The 26,395-nt window shown below is 39.0% G+C and overlaps 1 protein-coding gene across 7 annotated transcripts in view; it reads right to left on the bottom strand.

The window, feature by feature from the left end:
* C2CD5 (C2 calcium dependent domain containing 5) overlaps window positions 1-26,395 on the bottom strand; it is a 114,074-nt gene that overhangs the window by 51,713 nt on the left and 35,966 nt on the right. For all 7 annotated transcript variants that reach the window (XM_090043614.1, XM_090043615.1, XM_090043616.1 and 4 more), the window contains one exon: window positions 1,905-2,019. In XM_090043614.1, the coding sequence (XP_089899740.1) occupies window positions 1,905-2,019 (115 nt within the window). The remainder of the gene's footprint in view (window positions 1-1,904; window positions 2,020-26,395) is intronic.

Genomic DNA, 26,395 nt, shown 5'->3' with positions numbered 1-26,395 from the left:
CTGTTTGTAATGTTATTTATGAAAAGCTGATTTGCTGCAAAGCAGAAAAAAAATTCCAAAATCCCAAGCAGGGGTGAAAAACAGAAAACCACTTAAAAATAAGGGTGGGATAGTCTGTAAGAACATCCACGTAAGAACAAAATAGCTATGGAATAAGCTTAGAAAAAAATAAACATAACACAGACTGTTGAGGTTGTTTTTCTAGTTCCCTTACTCTGCTACAGAAAGGAGGACTTTATTTCCAGAGGCTGTATTAAAACAGAAGGAAGGTGAAATTTGTGAAAATTCATATGTTTCTTCCATATGATATGGCAATGAATCTGGTTAAGTCTGTTTTGATGGTTTTGGAGAGACCATTTTTGGTCGTTTTCCATATTTCAGAAATGGATTCTTTTACCCATGTTGTGAAGTAAGCCTTGATTGTCTTGTTTCTTTTGTAATTTATCAGAGTAACTGTAAACAGAGACTGATTTCCTGTCTGGTTTGGTTCTTTAAGGGCATAATCTTCCCACATGCCACTACTTTTTCTTTCAGGTCACTAGGGAGGGATCAAGCAGATAGGATTAATTCCTGAGAACTATGGAGCACCCATAGGAAAGTCTAGGAACCACTGTATCCATATAAAACACACAACAGCTCCCTTATGGAGAATATTCTTTGTCTAGAGATAATAACTATAAATATGACTGAGACAAGTTATTTGGAAAGTCAACGTAAGAGCTGAGAAGGAGAAAGATGAATCAAGCAAAAACAATAGACCAAGGGGACTGAAGCTAATGTCAACACTGATTTATCACAAATCCTCCTACATGAACAAATGTGGGGGTGGGGAGGGAAGGGAAGAGAGGGTGTCAAATATTACAAATAACTGAAAGATGATGAAGGCATACGTCCATATTTAGGATACTTAAAAAGAAAAAACTGTAATAATATTGACTAGAACAGGTAAAAAAAATGCTGTGTTTACCCTAACACTTCCTTTCCAGTGATCAATTTTTTTTTTCACTGAAAACTATCAAGACAAGAAAGCTTCTTATTAAAGCATCTATTATGCTCTTGCTTAGTGATATAAAAATCAAACTCCTGGTACAATTCTTCTCAGTAGGTGAACACCTCCATCTTTTACATCAGCCTGGCTTCCTAACTTGATGATTTAAACCCCCCACATAAAGAATTCACTTGCCCTTTGTTTCTTTGGATTAATCAGTTCCTACACACAGATCATTCTTCTGGAAATTCAACTCCTGAAAGGCCTGGTATCTTTGCTCTTTTGGGTAATGTTAGACAGAGCCACTACCACACTGCGTGAGAGAAAAACCATTTATACTGGCAAAGGAGGAGAAAATTTTGTCCAAAATGTTGACTCTATTTTTTCTGTGTAGCACTGGGAAGTAGAAGTTAAGGCAACCACTTTCCCAGGAGATCTATAACAGGAACATTACAGTGCCATGCTCTAGAAAGGCAAGATGCGAGCTCAACTCCTGCTTCCATGTCTTCAAGCTTACTACTTTAGTAGTATTTAACTGCCGGTCATTCATTAACAAGGACAGTTGCACTATAAAATGTATTTTTATAAACTCTGTAAGAATTCCAGCAGATAAGGTTTAGTGAATTTTAAAGTAAACCAGCTAATGTTAATAGTGCTAAAAGCAAACTTCTACAGACGAAGTCTGTTAGCATAAAGAATAATTACAATAGTTACTGAGTTCATTTTGAAAAGCAAGAAATATCACAGCTATATACCTAAACTGTGAATCCTAAAAAAGCTGATTTATCAAACTCTCCAAGGACACTATGCTATAGTACCAACATCCACTTATTTAGAGTTCTTTTACCATTTTTAATCCACTGAAGCTGGAATTATTCTATGGCATAAGGAAAATCAAATCATCATTATGATTTACCAAATGCTAGTTGATTCACTGTAGCCCACTACAGCATGACAACCCAATGCCTTGGCATGGGATTTTATCTCTTGTCTGATTTCTGCCCACCACGCATCACGTGTCTCTGGTTCATCTGAAAGACAAAGTATAAATCAGTTGACTAGGCTGTAGCTACCATCAAGTAGTGTGTAATTAAAGTATAACAGACACACTCTATTAAGTGGTAATTTTAATTTTCAAATTTCTGTTGTATTCCCTCACATTTTGAAATTATTTCTTTATTTACTTGGATTTATATTTTGGTTATTGATCAAAAGCCATCATAGCTGGTTCATTTAGTTTCTTATCACCAGTTAAACAGGTTTTGTCAAATTACTTGTGTTCTTGCTGTTGTTCCAAAATTTTATCCACTTGAGGGTCATGCTGTTGGGCAGCCAAAAGCCTGAGGATTGTACTTCATTTGCATAAAACGATGAAGATTGAGTATCACTCATTTTAAGCTGCTGTGAAATCCTCCAGTAATAGCTTTTTTCTCTTGTTAACTACATTTTTGTGTTAAGAAGTATGTTACAACTTTGATAGTTCACCTCATCCCATTTTCAGAACCAAAGCAAAAGTGTGCATTCAAATCATTTTAAGTGTTAGGCTACTAAATTTTAAAAAGTATTAAATAAAGTGATGTCTATTTCTGTTCATTATTACTTTTCCCTTCAATTCCAATATCATCAAAATGTGATAGTTTTTAAAAGTGCGTTATTCACCAAATCAAATTTATTGCTTAACAGAAAGCAAAACCATTAAAAAATACAACACAATATACTTCTACAAATATTACAAATTCATAAATTCATTAATGCTACTAAAATGCTTTTATCCAATTCTTTTAAATAGTAAAATAACATACATACATATACATCTATACAAAATTTAAAACACTAATCTGGCACATTCTTCACAAACTAAATCAATAGTATACTGAGTTTGAAACACTACTCTGTTTTTTCAAAAGTGGTCTGCAGCATATATAAATAAAAATTATTTAAATGATATTGGCAAATAAAATAGGATTTAAAAAAACTCAAGGCAACCAGATGCTACAAAGGAATTTGTGTAAGTGGACCCTCATGGTCACAAAATCCCACTGAAATCAACAGAATTTTGGGCAGACCTTGGAAGACCAGGATTTAAAATGCTAATTAAGAAAACTAAGGTATATTTGGAACTGTTAAGACATACTTTTAAGTGCAGTATGGTGTATACATAGACAATATACACAAATGCCATATTTACTTGCATAAACACAGAAACATGTTTCCCCCAAAAATTAGCCTTCCAAAATTAGCATTCACACCTTAATTAGGGAGATTGACATTTCTACCCAGAACAGAAGCAATGAGATTCTGTAAGATGGCTACTCCTTTTCCTTCTCTTCCCTGCCAGCAGTTGCATGGAGACGGGCAGAATCGGGGGGGGGGGGGGGGGGAAGAGGGGCAGGGGGGAACAGCAGTCAAGTTGAACCTTTCTTTGATTCCTGCTCCATCCAAAGTTTTAAAATCAACTGCCCAGCAGTAGCAGTAGTATTTCTATTTAGGCAGGGTGGAGGGGATCAATTGACTTAATGGCTCAATGTTGTCGACCTCACGTGTCGACAACATTTTTAGGAAGTGTCAAAAACTCCTGCAACCTTGACTTTTAAGATATTGACATGCCAGAGGTGGACAGTAGGGGAGCTGTGAGGGGTCTGATCCGTGTTGTGGCAGCACAGCTCTGGCCCCTTCGACTGTCTGCCCCCAAGCATGCATGCCAAGCAAAATGCCTTCGCATGCCATGCTCTGACACCTGTGTGGGGTGTTGCCTATCCCGATCTATCTGGTTCCTGCTCCTCATCCTGCAGTGTTAACAACCCTCTCTTAATTAAGCCATCTTTTTTCAGCAGTTTTGCTATGTTAACTGCACCTATTTCATAGCTCTGAAGACTGTTTTACCTCTTTTTAAAATTCTAGATTCACCCATGAAGTCCAGTCTTCAGCAGCAGCAGCTACAGTTGAGCAGCCAAGAATTGCTGACAATTCAGGTATGAAAGGGTTAAAACTGTAGTGTCTGGCTAGCAAAAAAGGGAGGGCAAGTGAGTTGAAAATTAGGCTGTGGGTCTACTGCATGCAGTCATAACTCTGGAAAAAATCTTTTCCCTCCTTTATTCTGCCTTCTCCCCATCTTATTTGAGACGGTGGGGAGGAGGGGAAGGAAGGTACATGTGAAAATGTGGATTTTGTCAAGCTCATGCAAGTGCTGTAAAGTGAAAAGGGCAATTATTAGATGCTTGGAAATCTCTGAGTTGAGCCAAAAATACCATAAGGCTGAGATGATGTATGTAACTAAACTTACTGTAACTTTGGGTTCAGAATTTGCCATCTACACTTGTAAAGCAAATTAATGTGTAATTATTTTTTTCTATTAATCAAAAGCTTAGCAGAGTATATTTTGGGAAAAAAAAATATACTGCATTCTACTAAGGATTTTACCATTATATTCTCCAACAATTGTAGATTTTTACCACTTGTATTCATAGTCCTGAAACAGGTCAGTAAACATTTTCCTTGCAGAAATCTTATAATAAAATTATTTTTTTTAAGGGGGGTTGGGGAGGTGGAAAGGGGCGAAGGGGTGGAGATTTTTTTTTGTTTGTTTAAAGCATATAAAAACATTTCAGAGGGAGTTCTCCACAACAATTTATAAACAGAACAAATTTGGGATTTTCTGACAATTACACGCCACATTTCATAACATTCCAGTTTACCTCAAACAGGTTTCACTATGTTTACTAAGAAAAACTCATATACAGTGCATATACATTGTATTTTTTAATGATTACAGTGAATTATCTTGTACATTTTTAGTGACAATTTAATCTATGTTATGTTTTCACTGATGGGAAAAACCAGTGGATGCTGAATTTTGAACACAGGAGATATGTCTCATATAGGATCTGCAGTCAAATCCTCACACTAGGTCTCATTCTTTTTAGCAGTCAGAGGTTGGAAATATTATAGACAGCTCCTTTATAGACTAGTTTAGGCTGAGAACTATACCAGCCAAAGTAGAGGCAAAGTCTTTAAGTAACAAGATACAATCTAAATGTGCCACCTCTGCCTCTCCATGGCTGGAAGGGGATTTACAACCAAGTCAGATCCAAAATGAGTTAACATTAAGAATATTTCTCTACCTAAAACTAATCATAGACAAATAATTATTGATGAGTATATCTATCACAGCTAAATATACTAATGTAACAACAGAAAAGCCAGGATATGCAAAACACTTGTGTGGGGCTATTTAGCTACTTTAGTTCCAATGAGTTAGACTGGATCACAGATAACCAGTTAAAATAATTTTTTAAAACAGCATTTTCACTTTGCAGGGGCAGAAGCAAAGTGACCAGACTCATGATCCTAATATGAGTTTCACACAAAAGGAAACCAACTTTTACTAGCACAATCCATTTCTGTGTGTAGTCAGTTACTGAGACAAAAATGTGTAAAGGGAAACGTTGAGACATATGTACAGGAAATAGAGAATGAGATGGGGAAAGAAATGAATATGGGGGTGGGGATGGGGGGGCATACTTTGCTGAGAAAAAAAAAATAGCGATAAATAATCCAAGCAATAAGGTTACAAAGAAACACAGATGAGAAAAGTAAAACTGAAAAAGAAGGAAGTAGTCAAAGAGAAATAGGCAGGGCAAAAATAACTGTGACGGGTCCCAACTTTGTTTCCACATATTATTTTCCCAAGCTAAGAATTTGTGTATTTAGATCACAAAGTTTAGGAGTCAGCTTTCAAGGAAGATTGCATTATAATAATTTGCTCAGTTTGGCTAATTCTATAACACTGTACACTGAAGGAGAGGAGGTATTAGTTATGGGATGCTCAACCCACATTTAACCCCCCGATTCTTTCCCGAAATTTCAGTCAACATTGGAAAGAAGATAAAAATATTAACCCACTATAATAAGAAGTGTCTGACTAAATTTTCATTTAAAAAAAAGTGTTTTTTCTGCCCCATTGCTTTCAGTAGGAAAACCCAGCCAATTAGCATTGTAAAAGATTAAAGGAGGTCTAAAAGGTTTAAGAGATTAAAAGCAGCAAACAGTTTATAAATACATAGAACTTTTTTGTGTAAGAAAGTAAGGTATAAGGGTTTACTATATTTTTCCCCAAGAGGCCAAATGTGAACCAAGAGAGTTGACACACACACACACACACACACACACACACACACTGTATATTCACACAGTATACATGAACTTACCTTTGCATAGTAAAATAGAATTGAAGTCAGACACCACAACGTTGCAATAATAATTGATACAAAACACTGAATGCAGTGCAATGTGTAGCATTCATATTTTTCTGACAAATATTTTCACAAGCAGCCTTTTTGACACATGAGCCACACAATTCCACACAGGGATGCCATTGTAGCATTTACAAGTTTAGTAAAGCTAAGGATTTACATAAACAAGAGGAGTAAAAAAAGCAGGATGGCATGTGTCCAGTACACTCCAAAAGGGTGTCTGTTGTTTTAAAAGTTTTTGGCTAAAGCAAAAGCTTAAAGAACTAAGGGTTTGCAAAGCAGATTCAGCAGACAGTAGCCAGAAACGGTGGGTATTTTGGCGCATGCTTGGATCAGGTGACAGTACAGACTGAAAACTATGGCAGCTCACTGAAATGGTTACAGAAAGTAATGGCCCTGGATTCTAGGTGGAAGCAAAAAGGCAAGCATACATAGCACTCAATCACAAGCTTTTTCTAGCAAATCTATTAAATAGTTTAGCAAGGATTACTTAACACTTGGAACACAAATCTTTGCAAAAATCTACTGCTATTAAATTATTTTAGAGCAAAAGTTAATATTAAGATGTTAAGATTATTTTTATTAATGTTTCAAAATTAGAATGTTTATAACAGAGTGAAAACACTAATATTGTTTCTAGAGCTGAAGACTTGAAAAGCAGTGTTATAAAAGGGAAGGTATTCTTTATAAAGGCAGTACAAATAAAATCCCCCTATAACTGAAATTTAAATTTACTATTTATTGAGTAGTTTTGGATGATATAAAGCAGAAGTAGCATTATAGATTATATTAAAAACATATTTAGTCACTTCAGGACACAGTCCTTTCCTTTAAAAAACAAGATTGGTTTCTGCTAAACTGTTTATAGTCCTAGTAGATTATCCTGTCTTAACCACCCTGATTGGTGAGGGCCCTATACACCACTAGAAATGGGGCAGTTCTGGTAAGGAAGTATACATCTCTAGAGCCTCCTCAAGATAAGACAGTTAGATCTCTATATTAAACCAGCTCTCAGACTCTGGGCTAATGCTGTATTCCAGGGGAAGGGGCTATTATTTTGAATCTAAGAATTTAAATTTTTTTTTAGATCCTTGATTAGCAGTAACTGCCTTCAAAGTGTAAACTGAATGTACACTCATGTGTAACTGTCAGAAATGGCCTCTTATTCTAGCAGTCCATACTTCAGAGCTATTGTCACACATGGTCTATGGAATCAGATGTCTGCTGAGTCTGCAGGCAGCCAGAAACAGTTGCTCTGTGAACTCTGATAGTCTCTCAATGGAGAGTAAATATTGATGTTTTTTAGTAAATAATTAAGATTATCATCAAGGGTACGGTCAAACATATGTTTGCAGAGGAATGGTCAAACAATCTTGTAACTGGTCAAACAATCTTGTAATAACTTAAAAAATGGTGGGCGAGCTGTAGCTGCTCCAGAGCTCTGAACAGCTGTTATGTAACTGATAAGTGTAGCAAAACTGCTCCAATTAACTCTGCTTCATGCAGGATCAAAGTTGGGCAGATTTAGCTCACAAACATATGTAACAGTTACAGCTTAACAGCTGCTGTGCACTTTTGAGCAGTAGCTCCTTCTTTCCTTAGACCTGTTCAAAATGTACATTTGTCAATGCTCTAAGAAAGAATAATTTTGATTATCAGATTTGCAGTCTATTGCAAGAAGTTTCTTGTTCTGGTGTCTCAAAAGAGTGGTAACTTGGGACAGTAACATTTTTTAACTAATGGATCTTTCATAACGAACAGCCACCCAATCACACCAGTTCTGGGGCAGGGGACTCAGTAGCAATAAAAGCTACTGCAGTCCCAAAGTAACCAGAACTCTGAGCAAACACTGCTAGTTGGGCTTGAGATATGCGATTCTGGATTAGTGGGAATTATGCTCCTAAACATGGCCAGATATTTTCCGTTTCCCCGCTGATAGGAGTAGTTAGTTTCTAAAATTTACTTTAAATATTGTATTAACTGTACTGGTACTGGAGCTTATAACCAATACTGTCCAATAGTATAATCTGCAACATACACCAGTGGGGAAATAAAACCTCTACTGTGGTTATAGAACCTTTCCTCATTTCCACTTGAAGTAGGGACTTAGATTTCCATTTGGCCCTCAATGGTAACACATGCATTATTAAGACTATTTTCAATCTAAATCTTTGAATACTAGGTATTCTCACCAGATACAGGTAATTATTCAAAGAGTCCAACCATCTGAGTGGTATACAAATATATACAAACAGGTAGTTAGATGCTTTTGACTGAACCTATTACTGAACAAAAAATCTAAACCATGACGAGAAAGATTTTCAAAGCCACCTCAGGTTTGAAAAAAATCTCAGTCTATATTCTCAAGGCTAAAAGTTGTGAAGGTAAAACATGTTTTTTTTATGATACAGAAACAGCATTAATTTAACTGACAAATGCAAACAGTCTAGAACGTACTAAAATAAGAAAGCATATCAGCAAACAGAGAAGCATAGAAAACATAATATGCTCATTCTTATAAAGCTGACACAACAGGCAAAATATTCAGCACAGCTAATGGTTGCAATTTCTCTGCTGCCACGTGAGATCAGATAGCATTCCCTGTCTCTTACTACTCAAGTCAGAAGTGCTATTAAGCAACAATTTCCTCCATAGGGAGAAGTCTTGTTGAGAAAAAGCAACTTGCTCAGCCAATTAAGCAGCAGTATAAAAATCTAGGAACAGTGCATTCAAACATCCTAGAAGTCTGAAGGATATGACACAGAGTAGATGTGAAAACAAAGAAAAACTCTTAAATCTTACTACATTCCAGACTTCTTTAATACTTGCTTACTAAGTACTACACCCCCATATTTATAACCCAGGCAAAAGGCAACTATTTCAGTAAGAATACTATTGATGAAATGTTCCATAAACATCACTGCCCTGGCTTTTGTTTCTCAGGGCACCATGATTTAGTGATTGTCTATGACAACTGACAAAAGAGAAGTCAGCTCATCTTAAACTGCATCGACTGCAACAATGACGTTTTCTTGCTTTGGAGCGATATACTTGATTGGACCAATTGCATAGTTGGGAGAGATTTCAGACAAACTTTCAGACACAAGATACCCTTCCTCAGATGAAGTGAAGTACCCTGTGCCTAAAAGCTTGTCTAAAATCTCTCCCAACTATGCAGTTGGGCCAATAAGTGCTATCACCCCAAAAAATTCTTGTCTCTCATATTTCAATGAGCATCAGAAGTACATAATACTAACACTCTCATTTACTTTTTCAAATATTATGCTATGGAGGTAAGGGTGCTTTTTATCTCCCTTTCTAACATCTCAGTTGGCAGATTTTTTTCAGGGATTATATATCTTGTCTAAAAATCTACAGGAATGACTTTCCAACAAGTACATTTGAGGTAAAAAAAAAAAAAAAGGACTTTTTTGGCTCAAGTTTTTCACTAAGAATTTCTCACAGACATACTGGAGATGTTGGAAGCATTTTGGCCATTATAAACTGCTCAAAATAAAAGAAAGAATTTAAGTCTATTGCTGATAGGATCTGTCAATACAAGGCATGGGAAACTGCACCTTCACCTGAAGGACAGAAAAGTATTCATCCAGTACTCAACATATTACTGCTTGACACATGCAACCTGGCCATATATTATCCTGTATAAAAATCTTCTATTTTTAGTTGAGAGGTTGAGATTACTGAAAGTTACCATGAGCCAAAACACAGAATCCCCTTGCCTCCGATCATTTTAATCTTGGTTAATCTGGGTATGACACAGACAACTCTGGTACTGCTCAAATTAATATTCTCTGGCAACAGATGAATACACAGTATTTTGAGGCTGCCGGAAGGCTAAGTGAGTAGGGCAGTTAGCTAAATTCAGTCTGGTTAAGACAGTGGTGGTACATTTGTTGGGATAACTAACTAAAAGGGATGTCAAGATAAATTGAGTGAGCGTGGCTACCTTGTGTTGATTAGCTATTAAACACAGGAGTCAAGTTAAATTTCCAGCTGCTACTTAGGTAGCAGATATAGCCCAAGTCAACTCCCTGAGACCACTGATATGGCTAAGTAGTCAGGGCTATAATTTTAGATGTATATATTGCAACTACCTTGTATGCTTTGTCACATACAATGTGCTATATACCTGGGCTAAACCCCTTCAAACTACAGCAAACCAAAAATTCAATAGCCCATTTGCAAGTATTAAGCAGAGGCTTTTTATAATCATATTAAACCAATACTCTGGGACTTGTATCAGGTGTTGCTGGTTTCCACAATGATTTTAAAGTATCAGCTTTGTCCTATAAAACCTTGTAAGTAACTTGAGGAGGGATTTATTCTTAAGTTATTCTGTGCATATTCAGACTGAGTTTGAGAATGATGAGCAGCAGTAGTGCAGTACCCAGAAAATTTTCAAGGTGGTTATTGTATATTATCTGTTTATGTTGTTGTGCTTACTGATGTGATCTTAAGGTAAAAGATTGGCCTGTTCTGTGTGCCATTTTTAAAAGCCTGTCAGATACCAGGAAATAAACAAGCAGCTGTGCGAAGAAACACATACATTCTCACTTACTGCACAATAATACCAGTAAGAAAACAAATCGCTTATAATTACTGTTGCCAGATAGTGTGAAACAACACTTTAATATTAGCTTATGTACTGAAAAGGGTCTTCAAATGTTCACATCTTTAACTTCTTTGCACATACAATCTTTACGTCGTCTTAAGATTTGCAGCATTTAAAATTGAGGGAAATTTTAAATCACAGAGTTCCACATCAGGTTTTCTTTCTTTTTTTCTTATAGTAACAGAAATAAAACACAAAACCCCTTTTTCACTGTAAAAACACATTTCCCTCCAAAGCTGTGAACTTCTTGGGATGACTGCCTCAGAAGCATGATGGATCTTTTAAATTATAGTGGTCTCTCCTGCAAACTATTCCCAATGTAATGAAAACTATCAATTTAATGTATTTGTTCAGATTATAATAATTTATTAATGAATTTTAATATAAGAACAGATGCTATTTTGGAAAAAACATGATGAGTCAGGTTCAAATCACAGCAGCACAAGATGTGGACATATAGACATGTGACTTGACACCTGACTTCCTGTTTTGTTTTATGGAAATGTTTGTTCTAATAACTTTAATTATACCACTAGTTCACTGTATATTTCAAGTTAAAATCTTCTGTCCTTAAATAGATTCATAATAGAGTCTTCAAATGTAATTGCATAACATTATCCAAGCCCCCATCCCCCCAAAAAATTTAAAATGGAGTTCAGTTTAAGAATATGTATCAATAACTTAATGTGCTTTAAGAATATGTACCAATAACTTAATGTGCATTATACTATTCAAAAGTAAAAACTATCCCAACCATGTAGTTGGTCCAATAAAAGGTATCACCCACAAAAATACTTGCCTCTCACATTACAGGAATGTAAATATTACCAAATCGGAGCATTACAAACCATTACAAATAAATATACAGACATAGATATAGATACTTGTGGGCTCAGATTAGGTAAAAAAAAAAATATATATATATATACACATTTTAAAGATACATTTCATTTTTCAACTCCCTCTCTCCCCCACCTCATGGCATTACTACAAAGCAAACATTTTTCAAGTGCCTTATCTGTGTGGCTTTTATTTCTGAACTTCCTGGGCGTGTAAAGCTTTGTTTTGGAATAATTACAACATCATGGTAATGTGATTTATCCTTAGTTATTAATACATATTCTTAAATTAAATTCCTCTTTAACATGGTTTCTTGTTGTTGGGAATTTTCAAAAACTTTTAATAATAAAGCCATATCTTCGTGTTTGTTTTAATTTTTAACTTCTATAAGCAACTTCTAGGGCAACTGAAAGTAGCCAAACCCAATTAATGAGTCTGATCTGCCAAATAACCTATTGGTTTAGAGCAAGGGTGTCAAACTCACATGGGACCCTGAGCTGGATCTGGGCTGTGGGGGTTCATTGTGGGCTGAATCTGGCCTTGGGTATGGGGTGGCCATTGCAACAGCAACCACTGTGGTAGAGGCCACTGCAGTAGCAACAGCAGCAACAGGACAAGTGGCTGCAAGACAGGCAGCTGCTTGCCATGGTGCAGCTGTGCAGAAGCAGCAGGTGATGCTCCCACAGGGCAACCAAAAGCTGTGTTACACAGCCCTTGCTCACTCACCTGCCACTGGGAGCCATGCCCACCAGGCATGGCCTCCTGTATCCTGGCGGAAATGACCACAGAATTCCACAGGACAGACTGAGCCTGCAGGTTGTATGTTTGCACATCCCTGGTTGGAGAGCTGCTGGTGAAGCAGTAAGACCTCAGTCTGAGTGTTTTTTTATTTGGTTTGGTTTTTTTAGTGTTACACTGTATCTGAGAAGCCTCTGCAGTATTTGTAGGGTTGCCAACCCTCCTGGATTGGCCAGGAGTCTACCGGAATCTGCATCTATCTCCCAGTAACTACTAAATGCAATCCAAGAGATTGACAGTGTGAACAGGTTGAATAATACAATTAATGACATTATGTCACATTGGAAAAAATAATCTCCTGGAATAGCTTCAGTCAGAGTTGACAACTGTAGGTATTACTTGTTTAGTTCTGTCAGCAATGCCGTTTCAATATTTGCAGTAACTGATACAGTACTACGATGTTATAGGCAGCTTTTAAAACTAGTATGCAGCCACAGAACCTCTAGAGAATACTAACAGGCCCAATAATCAGTCCATGAGAATTCTTGACACATCCTTCATACCCAGAAGTCATTGCAACCAAATAAATTGCTAACAAGAAAAAGCAGTGATTGGCTGACTTACTTCTGATGCCCCAGACTCCCCAGAACAGATGGCCTAACCCTTGTGGTAATCTGGTACACAATGATATAATGAGAAAAATAATCATTAATATCACTAATAATTTAAATGACTTAACTTGATTTTTCCAGTGTATACACAGAAGTGTAAGCAATTCTTACTATACTGAAAATTTAGCATCCATTAATTTTGCTGTTATGATCATTAGGATGAAAAGACTGACATAGCTCATTTTGTAAAGCTTTTGTAAAATTTTGTAATTTTTAATTATTTTAATGCAAATTAATCAGTGACTTTACTTGTAAGTTAATCAGAAAATTCATTTGTAGTCCAGCAGTAACTGCTGTATGCTAGGAGGTGACATATTGTATATTTCATACCATACAAAATAACTGAATCCTTGCTTTAAGTATTGAAATCAACTTTTGCAATCAGTATCTCCATAATTTCTACATAAATGTGGAAACTGGATAACACTTAACATAAGCAAGTGTGGAATACAGAGCTGTACTTCCCTTAAGGGGTTCTACCACAAAATTCTAACTCTACAATTCAAAGTCTGGTTTTGAACTGATCCTGGAGAGGACTTCTTAATGCTCCCAACTGCTTTAGGAGCCCAGAACTTCTAAATGGTTTCTATTGCTGCCTGTCCTCAATTCCAAGCTGAGACAATTCCCATTACATGAGACTCTCATAAAATGCTATCTAAGTCATTTGGACATGGTTAACAACCATATGCTGGACACTTCAGACAGGGAGTGATTTTCATTGGTCACTAGCGTGATGTCACTACCGAAGACTAAGAATATCTGGTCTAATGTGAACTAAAACACATGAATTTTAGGATTTCAAGCAAAATATCCCATAAACAAAAAAGGCAATAATTTAAGAAACGTCTCTGAAAAATTGCTTTGGTGCTTTGTACATTGCTTTGGTGCTTTGTACATTACAAACTGGAAACTAATTCTACTGTAATGTAACGCATACCAGAATCACTGGGGCAGAACTAAGTAGAATACTAGTCAGTTTTGAAATCAAAAGTATTTTAAATAAAATTAAAGGAAGTGACAACACTAACAGCATTAACACAGGCAGTCTGTCAATAATAAACATCTCACATGTTTATTATTCATATTATTATTACTGAAAGTTTAGCAATGCCACTATTACTAGAAGGAAGCATGTTACAGTTATCAATCTTAAAAAACACTATCCCAAATAATCCCATCAGCAGGCGAACAGTCTGCTAATTTAAAGTAAGTGTGCGATGCACTTAGCATTCGTTTTGGATTCAGATCTGGCTAATTCAGGGGACAGTGATTTGATTCAACAATTCGAATTGCCATCTCAAATCAACCGAATCTCTAAGCCAAACAGGCCCATCCCCCACCCACTCTCCCAGCTCCCTCATGGCTGCCCTGCCGGGACACAGCATCAGCTCTTTTTTTTGTTTTGTTTTTTGGGTTTTTTTGTTTTTTTAAGGCCCTGCACTCACCAGCTGCTGCCAGGCAGGGGGAGGTGATCCCCGCTGCCCCACACTGCAGGGTGGACTCTACCACAAGCTCCCAGAAAGCCCAACAGCCGCTGAAGCAGCCAGTGAGTGAGGGGCTTTTTAATTATTTCTTTTAAAGAACCAGGACCTGGGGCAGCCATGGGGGAGGCTGGGAGAGCAGGCCGGGGATGAGGGCTCATGGCAGAGTCCCCCATGTAGTGGATTCCCCACTCCCCTGGCAGGAGCCAGTGAGTGTGGGCCTTTTTTTCTTTTTTTAAAGAGATGGGACACTGGAGCTGGGCATGGCAGCCATTGATGGGGCTGGGAGAGTGGGTGGGGGTCATGGGGTACTCAGGGGGGCTGGAGGAGGAGGCAGGGGATGGGCCCTGGCAGGAGTCCACCCCCCATGGTCACTTCCTCCCTCTTCCAGTTCCCCCCCACCCCCCCACACACACACTTACCAGCACAGAGTCTGGTTCAAGCTCCCTGAAGCAGCAAGTGGGGACTGCCTGAATCTCCAAATCGATTCAGAGAGCTTCAAACCGATTTGGATCTTTTTACTGGTCTCCTGATGCGATTCGAATTCAGAGATTCAGCTGCCAAATCAGGCCGAATCTCCTCCGAATCAAATCAGAACCCAAAGCTTCACACAGCCCTAGTGGACTGCTACAGGATATGACCACAATAGTATAAAAATAAAGACCCTGACAAATATAAAGAAACATTCTTCAGGACCTTGAAAGTATGTATTAAACATTAAACACTAATTAGATTATGGGGATTTATACACATGCTCTGGGACTGGGGTGTGGGGGGGAGGGAGAGGGTGCTTTAGAGTGGTTCCAGGAGTGGTTCTAATTAAAGCACCTGGAGCATCACATGTATCAGCACCCCTATGCTGAAAAATAGCAGCTGGAGACCTTTATCTAAAACTCATCAAATGAGCTTTAGTTAAAGCACCTCTGCTGCCATTTTTCAGCATGTGGACGCTGATGCATGTGATGCTAGAGTCCTCTGGAGCGCAGTAATTACTATGCTCAAGCAGACTTGATTAATCAAGATCGAGTCTGTTCCAAAACGCTGTAATTACAGCACGTCAGAGCAGCCTCTCTGTACATGTATAGATGCCCTATATTTGCAAACTTAACGATACATCGTGAACTATTTTTAATGAAAGTAACAGCAGTTTTTATCAATGTAAATAAAAAATGTTATTGATAATTATACATATTGCACAATCAGTACACAATTTTTAAACAGCAAAAATCTTAGGCACTCAGTGAGGCAAGTCTAAGGCAGCTACTAAATGTTGTTTGCCATTTTAGTCCAATTTTCAATGACCATCTTGTTCAGCCACCTGCACAACAAAATGAAAGTCCACACTTGTGCAGGGTCCGTCCCCTAGCAATTAACTCAGGTCATGGACTGGCATTATATTTGTGCTAGGAAAAGAGTCTTTTCAGCACAAAAAGAAAGTATGCAGCTGTTCAAGACACTTCCTTGGAAGATAACTACTGTATTTCATGGTGTACAGGCGTCAACACGGTATATAGGTTGACTCCAGTTCTGCCATCTAAAAAGTAAGTGGGTTTTTGTTTTGTTTTGTTTTATATTATATATATATATATATATATATATATATATATATATATATATATATATATATATATATATATAATTTTTTTTTTTTTTTTTTTTTTTTTTATAGGCATGGTGTATAAATCAGGGCCAGGCTTGGTGCTCAGCTGGCACAGCCTCATCCCTTGTGAGCGGTGCTGCTCACAGGGGATGGGGCTGCACCAGGCAAATGCTGAGTCTGTCCTCATCCTCATCCTCGTCCCCTGCACCACCTAAGCACCAAGCCTGGCCCCTTCTGCTGTGAGCGGTTTTGCTGAGCCCGGCACCACTCGCAGAGGATGAGGCCAAGCTCGGTGCTTGGCTGGTGTGGCTCCTTCCCCTGTGAATCGCACTGGTGTGGCCCAGGCAGCTCCACTTGCAGGGGATGAAACTGCATCAGACGAGAGCCAAACCCAGCCCCATGCCTGATTTTTTAATGCAGCACAGTGCACAAGTCAAGTTGGATGTTTAAGCCCCCAAACCTGGGCTTCAAAACCCAACTTACATACTGTGAAATACAGTAGTTTTCCCCACAAGAAAGATAAATCCCCACAAAGAAGATTTCTGTGCTCCTGCATTTACTCAAGTGGCTGTATGTGGATCTTGTGTGTTCAAGACACCCAAATGTCCCATTGTCCTCTACTCTCCAACCCTCCTGCCCTCAAATGGAGAGGAAGAACACTGGCTCCCTGATAGCTTGTCCAAGGCCTGTGGAGCTGTGGGGACCAGCCTTGGAAAATTCCCTCCCTGCCTCCTGCCAACACGTTGACTGGCAGGGGTGGGGTGTACTGTAGGAGAACTCCTGCTGCATGAACAGGCACAACAAATACACTAATTAAAAGAGATAGCCCTCAAAGTCCTTCTATCTTAAAATGGAGGAATTATTCTGCAACAAGATAGTCTGCCTTCTAAACAGCATATAAAGTATATCCAGTATCTGAACTGTATGGCAAAACAAACTGCATAATGTACTTTCTAAAAAGTCATTTAAACACAGCTAAATCCATACCTTAAATATGGACACACACCAAATAATCTGATATCTAGTGATGCAGGGGAGTCGGCAGAAAGAAAATACAACTCTAAAACAATATAGACAGAATTTCAAACACAAAAGGATCCAAATTCTCAGACATCAATGCAGGCTAGAATTCTTGGTCAGAATACTTTGCACACTAGGCAGCAAGAAAGAGGCAACCTACATCAGCACAAAGCTACAAAAACAAAAAGGGAATTATTCCACAAGGAGACATTTTACTTCTACATTTCCTTTTTATGTTCAAGTTTCTGACGCTCTTACTGCATTTATAGATTTTTTTTTGCATTCATTGTTGCACATACGTTTGTATATTTTTTGGACAAACAGCCAGAGACTGTATTCTAAATGTGTAGCTCCAACACCCAACAAAATTAATGAGAGTCATTCCCATTCACTGGGAGGTGGATCAGGGCCTCAGGTAAGCATAAAATAAGCAAAAATTCTTGGCCATTGCTTAACCCTACCCCAAAACCCTACAACTACTGAAGTAGACTGGGTTAGTTAGCAAGTTAGCAGATTCATAATCCTGAATCTACTTGAAAGAGAATAAATACAATTCTATACAGCAGTGATCATCAACTAGGGTACCATTAGCATGTTAGGCGTGAAAAAAATATGTGATCCGCAGGACCCAGAGATTTCAAATAAGAATCCATAGAGTCAAAAATGTTCTGACCTGCCATGTTCTGAGTTCTTTGTAACATAATTATTCAATTATTTTTCTAAGGTCATGAAATTAGTGAAAGCTAAGAACTGACATTTTTCAAGAGGTGTCTTCAGCCTAACAAGGTTGAGAACCACTACTGTATAGTTATGAGATTTCTATAAAAAAAATAAAAAGGTAGGCATAGCACAAATCTGAAATGAAAATGTATTTGCATTTAACATATTGTATTTGATCTAGAAGAGAACAGATAGGACCCCGAAATGGAGTAGCACACAAAGATATAAATGCATGTAAAAGGAAAATATGTTGTGCCTAATAGACTGGAAAAATTATTCAAGGATCATTAATGTTTACACTGATTCTCTTTTGTAATGCTGCCAAGGTCAGTGAGACCTTGGGTTATCTGCTGTCTAAATGCCAGCTGCATAAATAAAACACCCCTCGGCAGTTAATGTTTTTAGCTATACTTCCCCCAAATGCATTCTAGTTCTCTTAATTGAGTCTTTTGGACTGCAGAGGATTTTCACCACTATTGCTTTCTTCCTTTACGATGTATAGATCACAGGCCTAATCCAAAGCTTGCTGAAATTAGTGAAAGAATGTAATTCCATTTCAATAGGTTCTGATCAATCTCCATATTTTCAAACCCAAAAATTCCAGGTAAAAAGTCTACTATTTTTGTGCATATAATAGGAAACTGGGGTGTCTCAGTTTTCCAGTGAACTAAAAAGAAAATGTGGCCCCTAAAGACTTTGGGCAAACCTGAAAGAAGACTTTAAAATGAAAAACACACAGAAGAGATTAAAAAAAAAAAAGAATTTGTTCAAGGTTTCTTTTTTAAAGACACTGTTTGTTGAATTTTTTTTAAAGTAAATGTATATTTATTGTTATGCATTTGATATAAAACAATATCTATCAGATTATTTTTGTTTTAAAGTAGTTTTGACTGCTATGCTGAGGGAATTGGCTAGAGTCACTGCAGGACTGTTGGTGAAGACACTGGAAGACTTATGGTCATTGGCAACGCATAGGGGTGCATATTCACCTCCTGAGATTGCCCGTGCATCCCGAGATCGGCAGTGTTGGCAGTGACCAGCAGCGCCTGTTGGTGGTCACTGCTCATCAGTCCTGCCCCACCATTGCTGGCACTGCTGGCAGCGTCTGGCACCGCTGATCACTGGTTGTCGCCCCCACCCCACCCCTCACTGCTGACACGGCTGTGGCCACCAGCGGAAGCTCCCTGCCGCCTGTGGGCAGTTGCCGTGCCCCCCCAGCCTCAGGAGGCAAGCAATGTTGATGTTTATGGTGCTCAGAACAGGTCCTGGAAGACTGGAAAAGGGCCAATGTGGTGCAAATCTTTAGGAAGGGGAGGAGGGAGGATCCAGGAAACTATAGGCCAGTCAGTTTGATCTCAATATCAGGTAAAATTTTGGAAAAAATTATAAAGAAGTCCATTTGTAAGAGACTGGAAGACGGCATGATGCTGAAGGACAGTCAACATGGTTTTCTTGTCGGCAAGTCATGCCTGAGCAACCTCATCTCCTTCTATGATCAAGTAACAAACTGCTTAGCTATGGAAGATGTGGTTGATGTCATATACTTGGATTTTAAAAAGGCTTCTGATAGGGTCTCCCATGGTGCTCTTACAAAAAACCCAAAAAAACTGGCTAGCAGAGTCCATCATCAGGTGGGCTGGGAACTGGCTAAGGGGTTGAACCCAGAGAGTGTTAGTGGACGGGTCTGTATTGTTTTTGCAGGAGGTGGCCAGTGGTGTCCCAGAGTTCAGTTCTTGGCTCCATGCTATTCAACATCTCTTTTGATGACTTAGATAAGGATGTGGAAAGCATGCTGGCCGAGTTTGTGGATGATACTAGGTTATGGGGAAAAGCAGCCACGCTAGGGGCTAGGATGCGGATCCAAGAGGACCTGGACAAGCTGGAAAGGTGAGTAAAGTAAAACCAGATGCAGTTCAATAAGGATAAATGCAGAGTGCTTCATCCGGGGAGAAGTAACCAGTGACATGAATGTAGGTTAGGAGGAGATGCCCTGGCCAGCATGATGGCTGAAAGGGACCTTGGGGTTAAAGGTGACCACAAGATGAACATGAGACGCCACTGCAACACTACAGTCAATAGAGCTAATAGCATACTGGGATACATTAGCCAATGCGTTGCAAATAGGACTAAGGAAGTGATACTACCTCTCGACTTGGTGTTGGTTAGGAGCACTGAGTGCAGTTCAGGACACTGCACTTCAAAAAAGATGTGGAGAATCTTGAAAGGGTCCAGGGAAGAGCCACAAGTGATTAAGGGCTTGGAGGACAAACCTTATGAGGAAAGACTAAAGGGATCTAGGACTGTTTAGCCCAGGGAAGAGAAGACTAAGGGGGAACTTGGCAGCTGTCAAAGTATGTAAGGGGTGAATATTAGGAGCTAGGAGAAAAACTGTTCAGTAGGGTGCTCAGGGGAAGACAAGAAGCAAAAGCCATAAACTGTTAGAGGATGGTTTCAGGTTGAATGCAAGGAAAAAACTTCTTTACTGTAAGGGTGTCCAGAACCTGGAACCGACTTTCCAAGGACGTGGTACAATCCCCAACCTTGGAAGACTTCAAGAGGAGACTGGACAGACACCTTGCTGGGATCATTTGATCTCAGCAGTATTCCTGCCCAGCACAGGGGGGGTGGACTCGATCTTTTAAGGTTCCTTCCAGCCCTTAATTTCTATGATTCTATAAGGTAATGCAAATTTCCAAATAAAGAAAGATCACATTCATTTAGAGGCTTATTTAGTATAATAATTAATATTCATACATCCATTCTCATTAGATATTAAAACGGATAGGAAATATTCAGCCCTCAGAAAAAAGATCTAAAGCCCCACCACAAATCATATTGACCAATAATGAAACAATTGTCTCACAACTGCCTTCTCAATGAGCATATCAGCATGCACCAAAATATGACAGATAAAAAAATTAAAGAGATTTTTGGGAGAAACCTAAAGTGCCCAAATTTAGTCTTGCCTTTTCTATAATTCAGAAGACTGTCTCCTAGATGCCAATAAAAATATTTTGGTTTTTTGTAATGGATTTTCTGTTGTAGAAAATATTGAATGAATATTGTAAATATTGTAATGAATGATTTTCAAACATTTGCAGCAAGCATATAAAGAAATATTTTGTTTTTTCCAGGGTATAGGAAGAACTCAGGGAAATCACTGAGTTGTTCTACTAACTCCCTTCTCCTTGGGTTGTCCTTCAAATTACTTTGGAGCTAGAAAATATCATCAAATCCTTCCCATGCCAGCTTCAGGACAAACTACTTCCACCTATCCTACTCTACCACACCAGGAACTTTTTCTATGCTCCCAAAGATCCACAAACCAGGTAACCCTGGCAGACTCACCACATTCAACTGTAGTACCCTCACTGAAGAGCTATCAGGTTTCACAGAAACTATCCTGAAACCATTTGTCACTCAAAGGGCAAGTTTTCTACAAGACATCAGAGACTTACTCAGTAGAATTCAGAACATCAACCACCTCCCTGAGAAGGCCATATCTGCAACCATGGATATCACCAACCTGTATGCTAATATCCCACACTATGAAGAAACAGCTGCCTGCCTGAAATATTTACAAGAATATGGGATACATGCAGATTTTCCATAGCATGTTGCACAAATAATCAACTTCATCCTCACTCACTTCACCCTCACCCACTTTACTTTCAACAACCATCACTTCTTCCAACCACAGGCACAGCAATGGGCACAAAGATGGTCCCTCAATATGCTGACTGCTTCATGAGCCACCTGGAGGAAAATTTTCTAGAAAACTGCACCAAACCTGCATTATACTTGCATTACATAAATTATTATTTTCCTTATCTGGACTGAACACCTGGACCCACTTCTAATTTAATACCTTTCAAACCTCAGTCAAACTTTCTCTGGAATTCTCCTACATTAACATCAACTTCCTAGATACCACAGTCCACATCTGGGATAGCACCCTATAAACTACTATATACAAAAGACCCATGGACCACCATATCTATATCCATAAGACCAGCAATCACCCCAAGCATACCAAAAAAGGTGTTATCTATAGACAGTCCCTCAGATACCACTGTATCTGGTCTGAGGCGAATACTCATGATGCCCACCCTGGCCAGCCTAAATCTACCTTTATACAACAAGACACTCCAGGAGAGAAACAGACTGAAAAGAACTATCCAAATACCCTAAATTATACCAAAAAAACCTGTGACAGCACACCCCTGGGTGATCACTTGCCACCCCACACTGGAGCCTATCAAAATAATCAAACATCTGCAGCCCATACATGTCAAAATCAGACCTTGAGAGAAGTATTTCCAGCCCTCCATTCCTGGCTTTCAAAGAACCCCTAATCTTGCCCACCTCATCAATCAGAAGCAAAATCCCCACTGCTCAACAGACATCAACCAAGTGGGACACAGCTTTGCCTTAGCAAGAAATGCTTAACATCTTTGCTACTACTACAATGATCCCCCTCCATACCCATTATGAAAATATCAGAATCTATGGTACTTACACATGCCTTTCCCAAAAGATGATATATTTGATCCAATGCATCAAATGCCCTCATGGCAATGACATGGGTGAAACTAAATGGCAACTATGCGCCAGCACAAATTTTCACAGAATAAAAATAAAGGATAGAGACATACATATACCATTAGAAGCACATTTCTCACAGAACCACCATTCTCTCTGTGACCTCACTATCCTCATGCTCAAGGGAAAATCTACCAAACACCTTTAAGAGGCGAACTTGTCAACAAAAATCCTTAAGATGGCTGGACATTCAGAACCAAGGACTTAACACTGATATCAGTTTTATGGTACTTCATAACCTAACTGATTCCTGAATTCTTACCACACATGAAAGGTGGGAATGACCCTTCTCTCACAGCCTATCCACTTAATTTTGTGATGTCCATTTATAGTCTTAATGACTCCTCTCCACATCACAGTAAATAGGGGCCCCTGTATCTAGGTTGGTAACAAATATTAAGTCCAACATGTGCCCGTCTCATGCATCAGCCCAGTTGTTACCTGGGATAACCCCATGGTAGTCACAGAGGTGATGAAGACCTGCTCCAGTGCTGAAGAACAAGATTCAACATGGACACTGAAGTCACTCAAGATAACGAGTCTGGGATTCTTCAACACCAGGTCCGAGACCAGCTCTGTTCACTCTATCGGTGAACCTGCTATGCAGATGGGTGATCAGTACACCAAAAGAATCCCCATTCTATCCCTAGTCTCGAGGGTAAGGTAGACACACTCTATGCTGGACAAGCTTGGGAACATTCTAAGGACCAGATTTTCATTGAAAAACACTGCTAACCTGCCCCCTCCAATCTAGGCTAGTGCTTCCTGAGTACCTGGCTGGAACCATCTAGGCCAGGGGTAGGCAAAATGCGGCCCAGGGGCCAGATGCAGGCTGCCAGGGCATTCTATGCTGCCAGGCCCACAGGCAGCATTGAATAATTTTGAAAATATTAATCTGCCCTGGGCGGCCTGTCATGCAGCCCTCGATGGCTTGCCAACACTCAGTAAAATAAGTGCCCTCTGCCCAAAATAACTGCCTGCCCTGATTGAGGCAAACACTGACCCACAAGCCTTGTCAGCCACATCACAGTGATACATGCAAGATCACTGGACATATCCTGAATAAGATCAAATATGACTGCTGTTTTATTAACTACTATTCAGTATTAAACAGCAACAATGATAGAGTGGCCTACCCCCTGCAAAACATGCATATACAGTTTGAAAGAACTAAGCTGAGAAAAACAAGAAAAACTTTTCTCTCCACTTTTGGCCCCACCAGAGAGCAATGCCAAAGGGTGTCCCAGGGTAGCACCACCCTAGCAGTGCCTACCCCATGTGCCCACCCCAGGGCAGTGCACAACCTGTAAGAGACCTGCCAATAGGCTGGATCCTACCTCTCTGTAGCTTGAGTGGCCATGTGGACTGACTTTATTCAGGCCTGCCCATGCTCTGACCTTGGGTTCCAGAGCTTCCAGTTGTGGGGAGGGCATGGAAGGAGGGTGCTAACGCCCCTGCCAGGCAGAGTCCTGCTGCAGTCCATGTGGACGGCCACAGTAACCGGGATGATCCACCCACTCAAGGCAAGCGTACTCCACCCTGTGAGCAGACTGGGGCCTACTTTCCTGTGGCTCAGGTGGCCATGAGGGACCTAGTATATCTTCATAGATATAGGAAAGATGTAGCCCCTGCACTTTTCCTAGAATAGACACTCTCTGACCCTTATACAGACCATGCATGAAGCCTCCAAAACCTGCACTCCTCTTTCTACTATACACTTGAGTATAGATTTGCCAGAATCTGATTACGTGATTTAGAGGAAATAACACTTTTTACTTGAAATAATTCTATTTGGAATTATTGAAAATTCAAACAATTAAGCTGGCCTTCAAAATCCTAACAGGTTTACATTACAAGGCTAATCAGATGCACATTCTAACCCTAATATTTCAAGAACAAATTTGCTAATTAAAACTACCTTTTAAAAACTCTTTTGAGCAACCAGGTTCATCCAATATCTGAAGTCAGTAAAAGATCTATTTTGGAAAAAAGTGCAGGCTCACACAAGATTAGGTCTGATGTGATTGTACAGACAAGAAAACATTCCCTAAATCATTGCTTATATTTTAATCAATACTGAATTTAAAACTATTAAATCCAACTGAATAAAAACATTCCAAGTTGGTAATGATTTTAGCAGTACTATTTTATAAATTAAACATTGTGAATTTTTACTAAACAAAGAATTTTTTTTAAAGACAATAAAGATAGATGTATTTCCTGGTTAAAAAGATTTAAATTTGCAATATTAACCTAATTAATGACCTAAAATATTTCTAAGAACTTCACTGAGCTGCCATAATTTCTGTCAGCATATGTAGTACTGAATGACTAGTAAAATACCTGAATTGAAACTATTCCAGTCTAGCAGTTTGTATGATCTTGTGTTACCCATAATTCCGACAAAGGCTGAGTTCAAAACAGCAAATTAGTAGATCAGTATAGGAGCAGAATAGTGAAAAAAAACACTACCAACAAGAACACAATTGACAACACCACTTCACAGGAACTGGAAAGACACAGACAGTAGAGTTAATAAGAGGTTGAAATAGAAAGGGAAGAAAGTAAGGAGGCATGCTGTAGCAATCTAGGACTAAGCGTGATCAAGTGAACAGTATATAGCAATTACCAGATTTTTGTTTTAAAGTTAAACAACCCCTTTAAATGCCTTTCCCCTTTGAACATTTATTTATTTGCCAGTTTATGTGTTTCCTTTGATAGTACTTCATATTACCAAAATATTTGACTTAACTATTTATTAAAATGCTAGTTATGATTAAGGTTTGGGGATTCATAAATGTTGAATTACTTTCTTTTCTTTTTTAAAAATTAATTGATTTTTTACAACATACTGAATTTGAGGAATCATCCATCTTACATTCACTTGTCAGGAGCAATCTAAAAATTCTACAAAATATGGTCTAAGAGCCTGAAAGCCATTTCAGTGTACAAAATACAGACACTTTTTAATGAGCATATGCGTGTACATTCTCCCTTTATGTTTTGCTTTCATAATCTCTTATCAAAAGTTAGTAAAACAGTAAAAAAGGGCACAATACAAGAAAGTATGCCTTAAAAATCATACTGTAAAAAAATAAAAGAAAAAAGGGTTTGAGTAAGTCACATTTGTGGAAAATCCTTAAATAACAAGTGAAGAAAAGAAAAGAGTACATTTGTCTGAAAGTTTTTAGATTTTTTTACTCTCTTTCTACTATATGAACAGGAGCAAAACAAAAACCACAGAAATTAAGCATATTTTCTAAAATGTACCTGACCTGACATTTTAGGGTACAGAAAGACATAACGCTTAGATTGTTTTAAAAAGTGGTTTGAAGTAGGGATGCACCAACAGAGATTTTGGGGGCTGATAATGATAGCCAATTTTAAAGGAGGCATATTGGCAATACCATTCTGATTTCTGATAGACAGCCCAGCAGTTTGAAGAGCTGCACTGAGCTGGTAAGTCTGTTGTGGTGGAAGGGGAGGGGGGAGGAAAGGTGTGGGGGTGCAGATCAAGGCACTTGTGGTGAGGGAGGAGTGGAGCTGGGGCTGGGGCATGTGCTACCCAGCTGGGACAGGGTGGGGAGTGGGATGGAGCTGTGGCTCTTCCAGGGGGCACAGGAAGGGAGGGGGCCAGTTCCTGCCACTGCATGCACCGCATGAGGGCACAGGGGGAGAGCGTGTGTCCCCAGATTGGTGCGGGGCAGGGCAGGCTGCAACTACAGGCTGGGGGTGGTACTGGTCTCTTCCCTGCGAGGGCTGGGTCAGGCTGTGCTTGGGGCAGAGGGGGGTAGTGGTGCTGTGAGGGGGAGTATGGGGGGAGGGGGGCTGCAACCACCCCAAAATTTGC

This window comes from Crocodylus siamensis, chromosome 4 (genome assembly GCF_052110815.1).
Source record: "Crocodylus siamensis isolate JL-2025a chromosome 4, ASM5211081v1, whole genome shotgun sequence".
Taxonomy (NCBI): Eukaryota; Metazoa; Chordata; order Crocodylia; family Crocodylidae; genus Crocodylus; species Crocodylus siamensis.
This window is presented reverse-complemented; position numbering and strand designations above follow the sequence as displayed.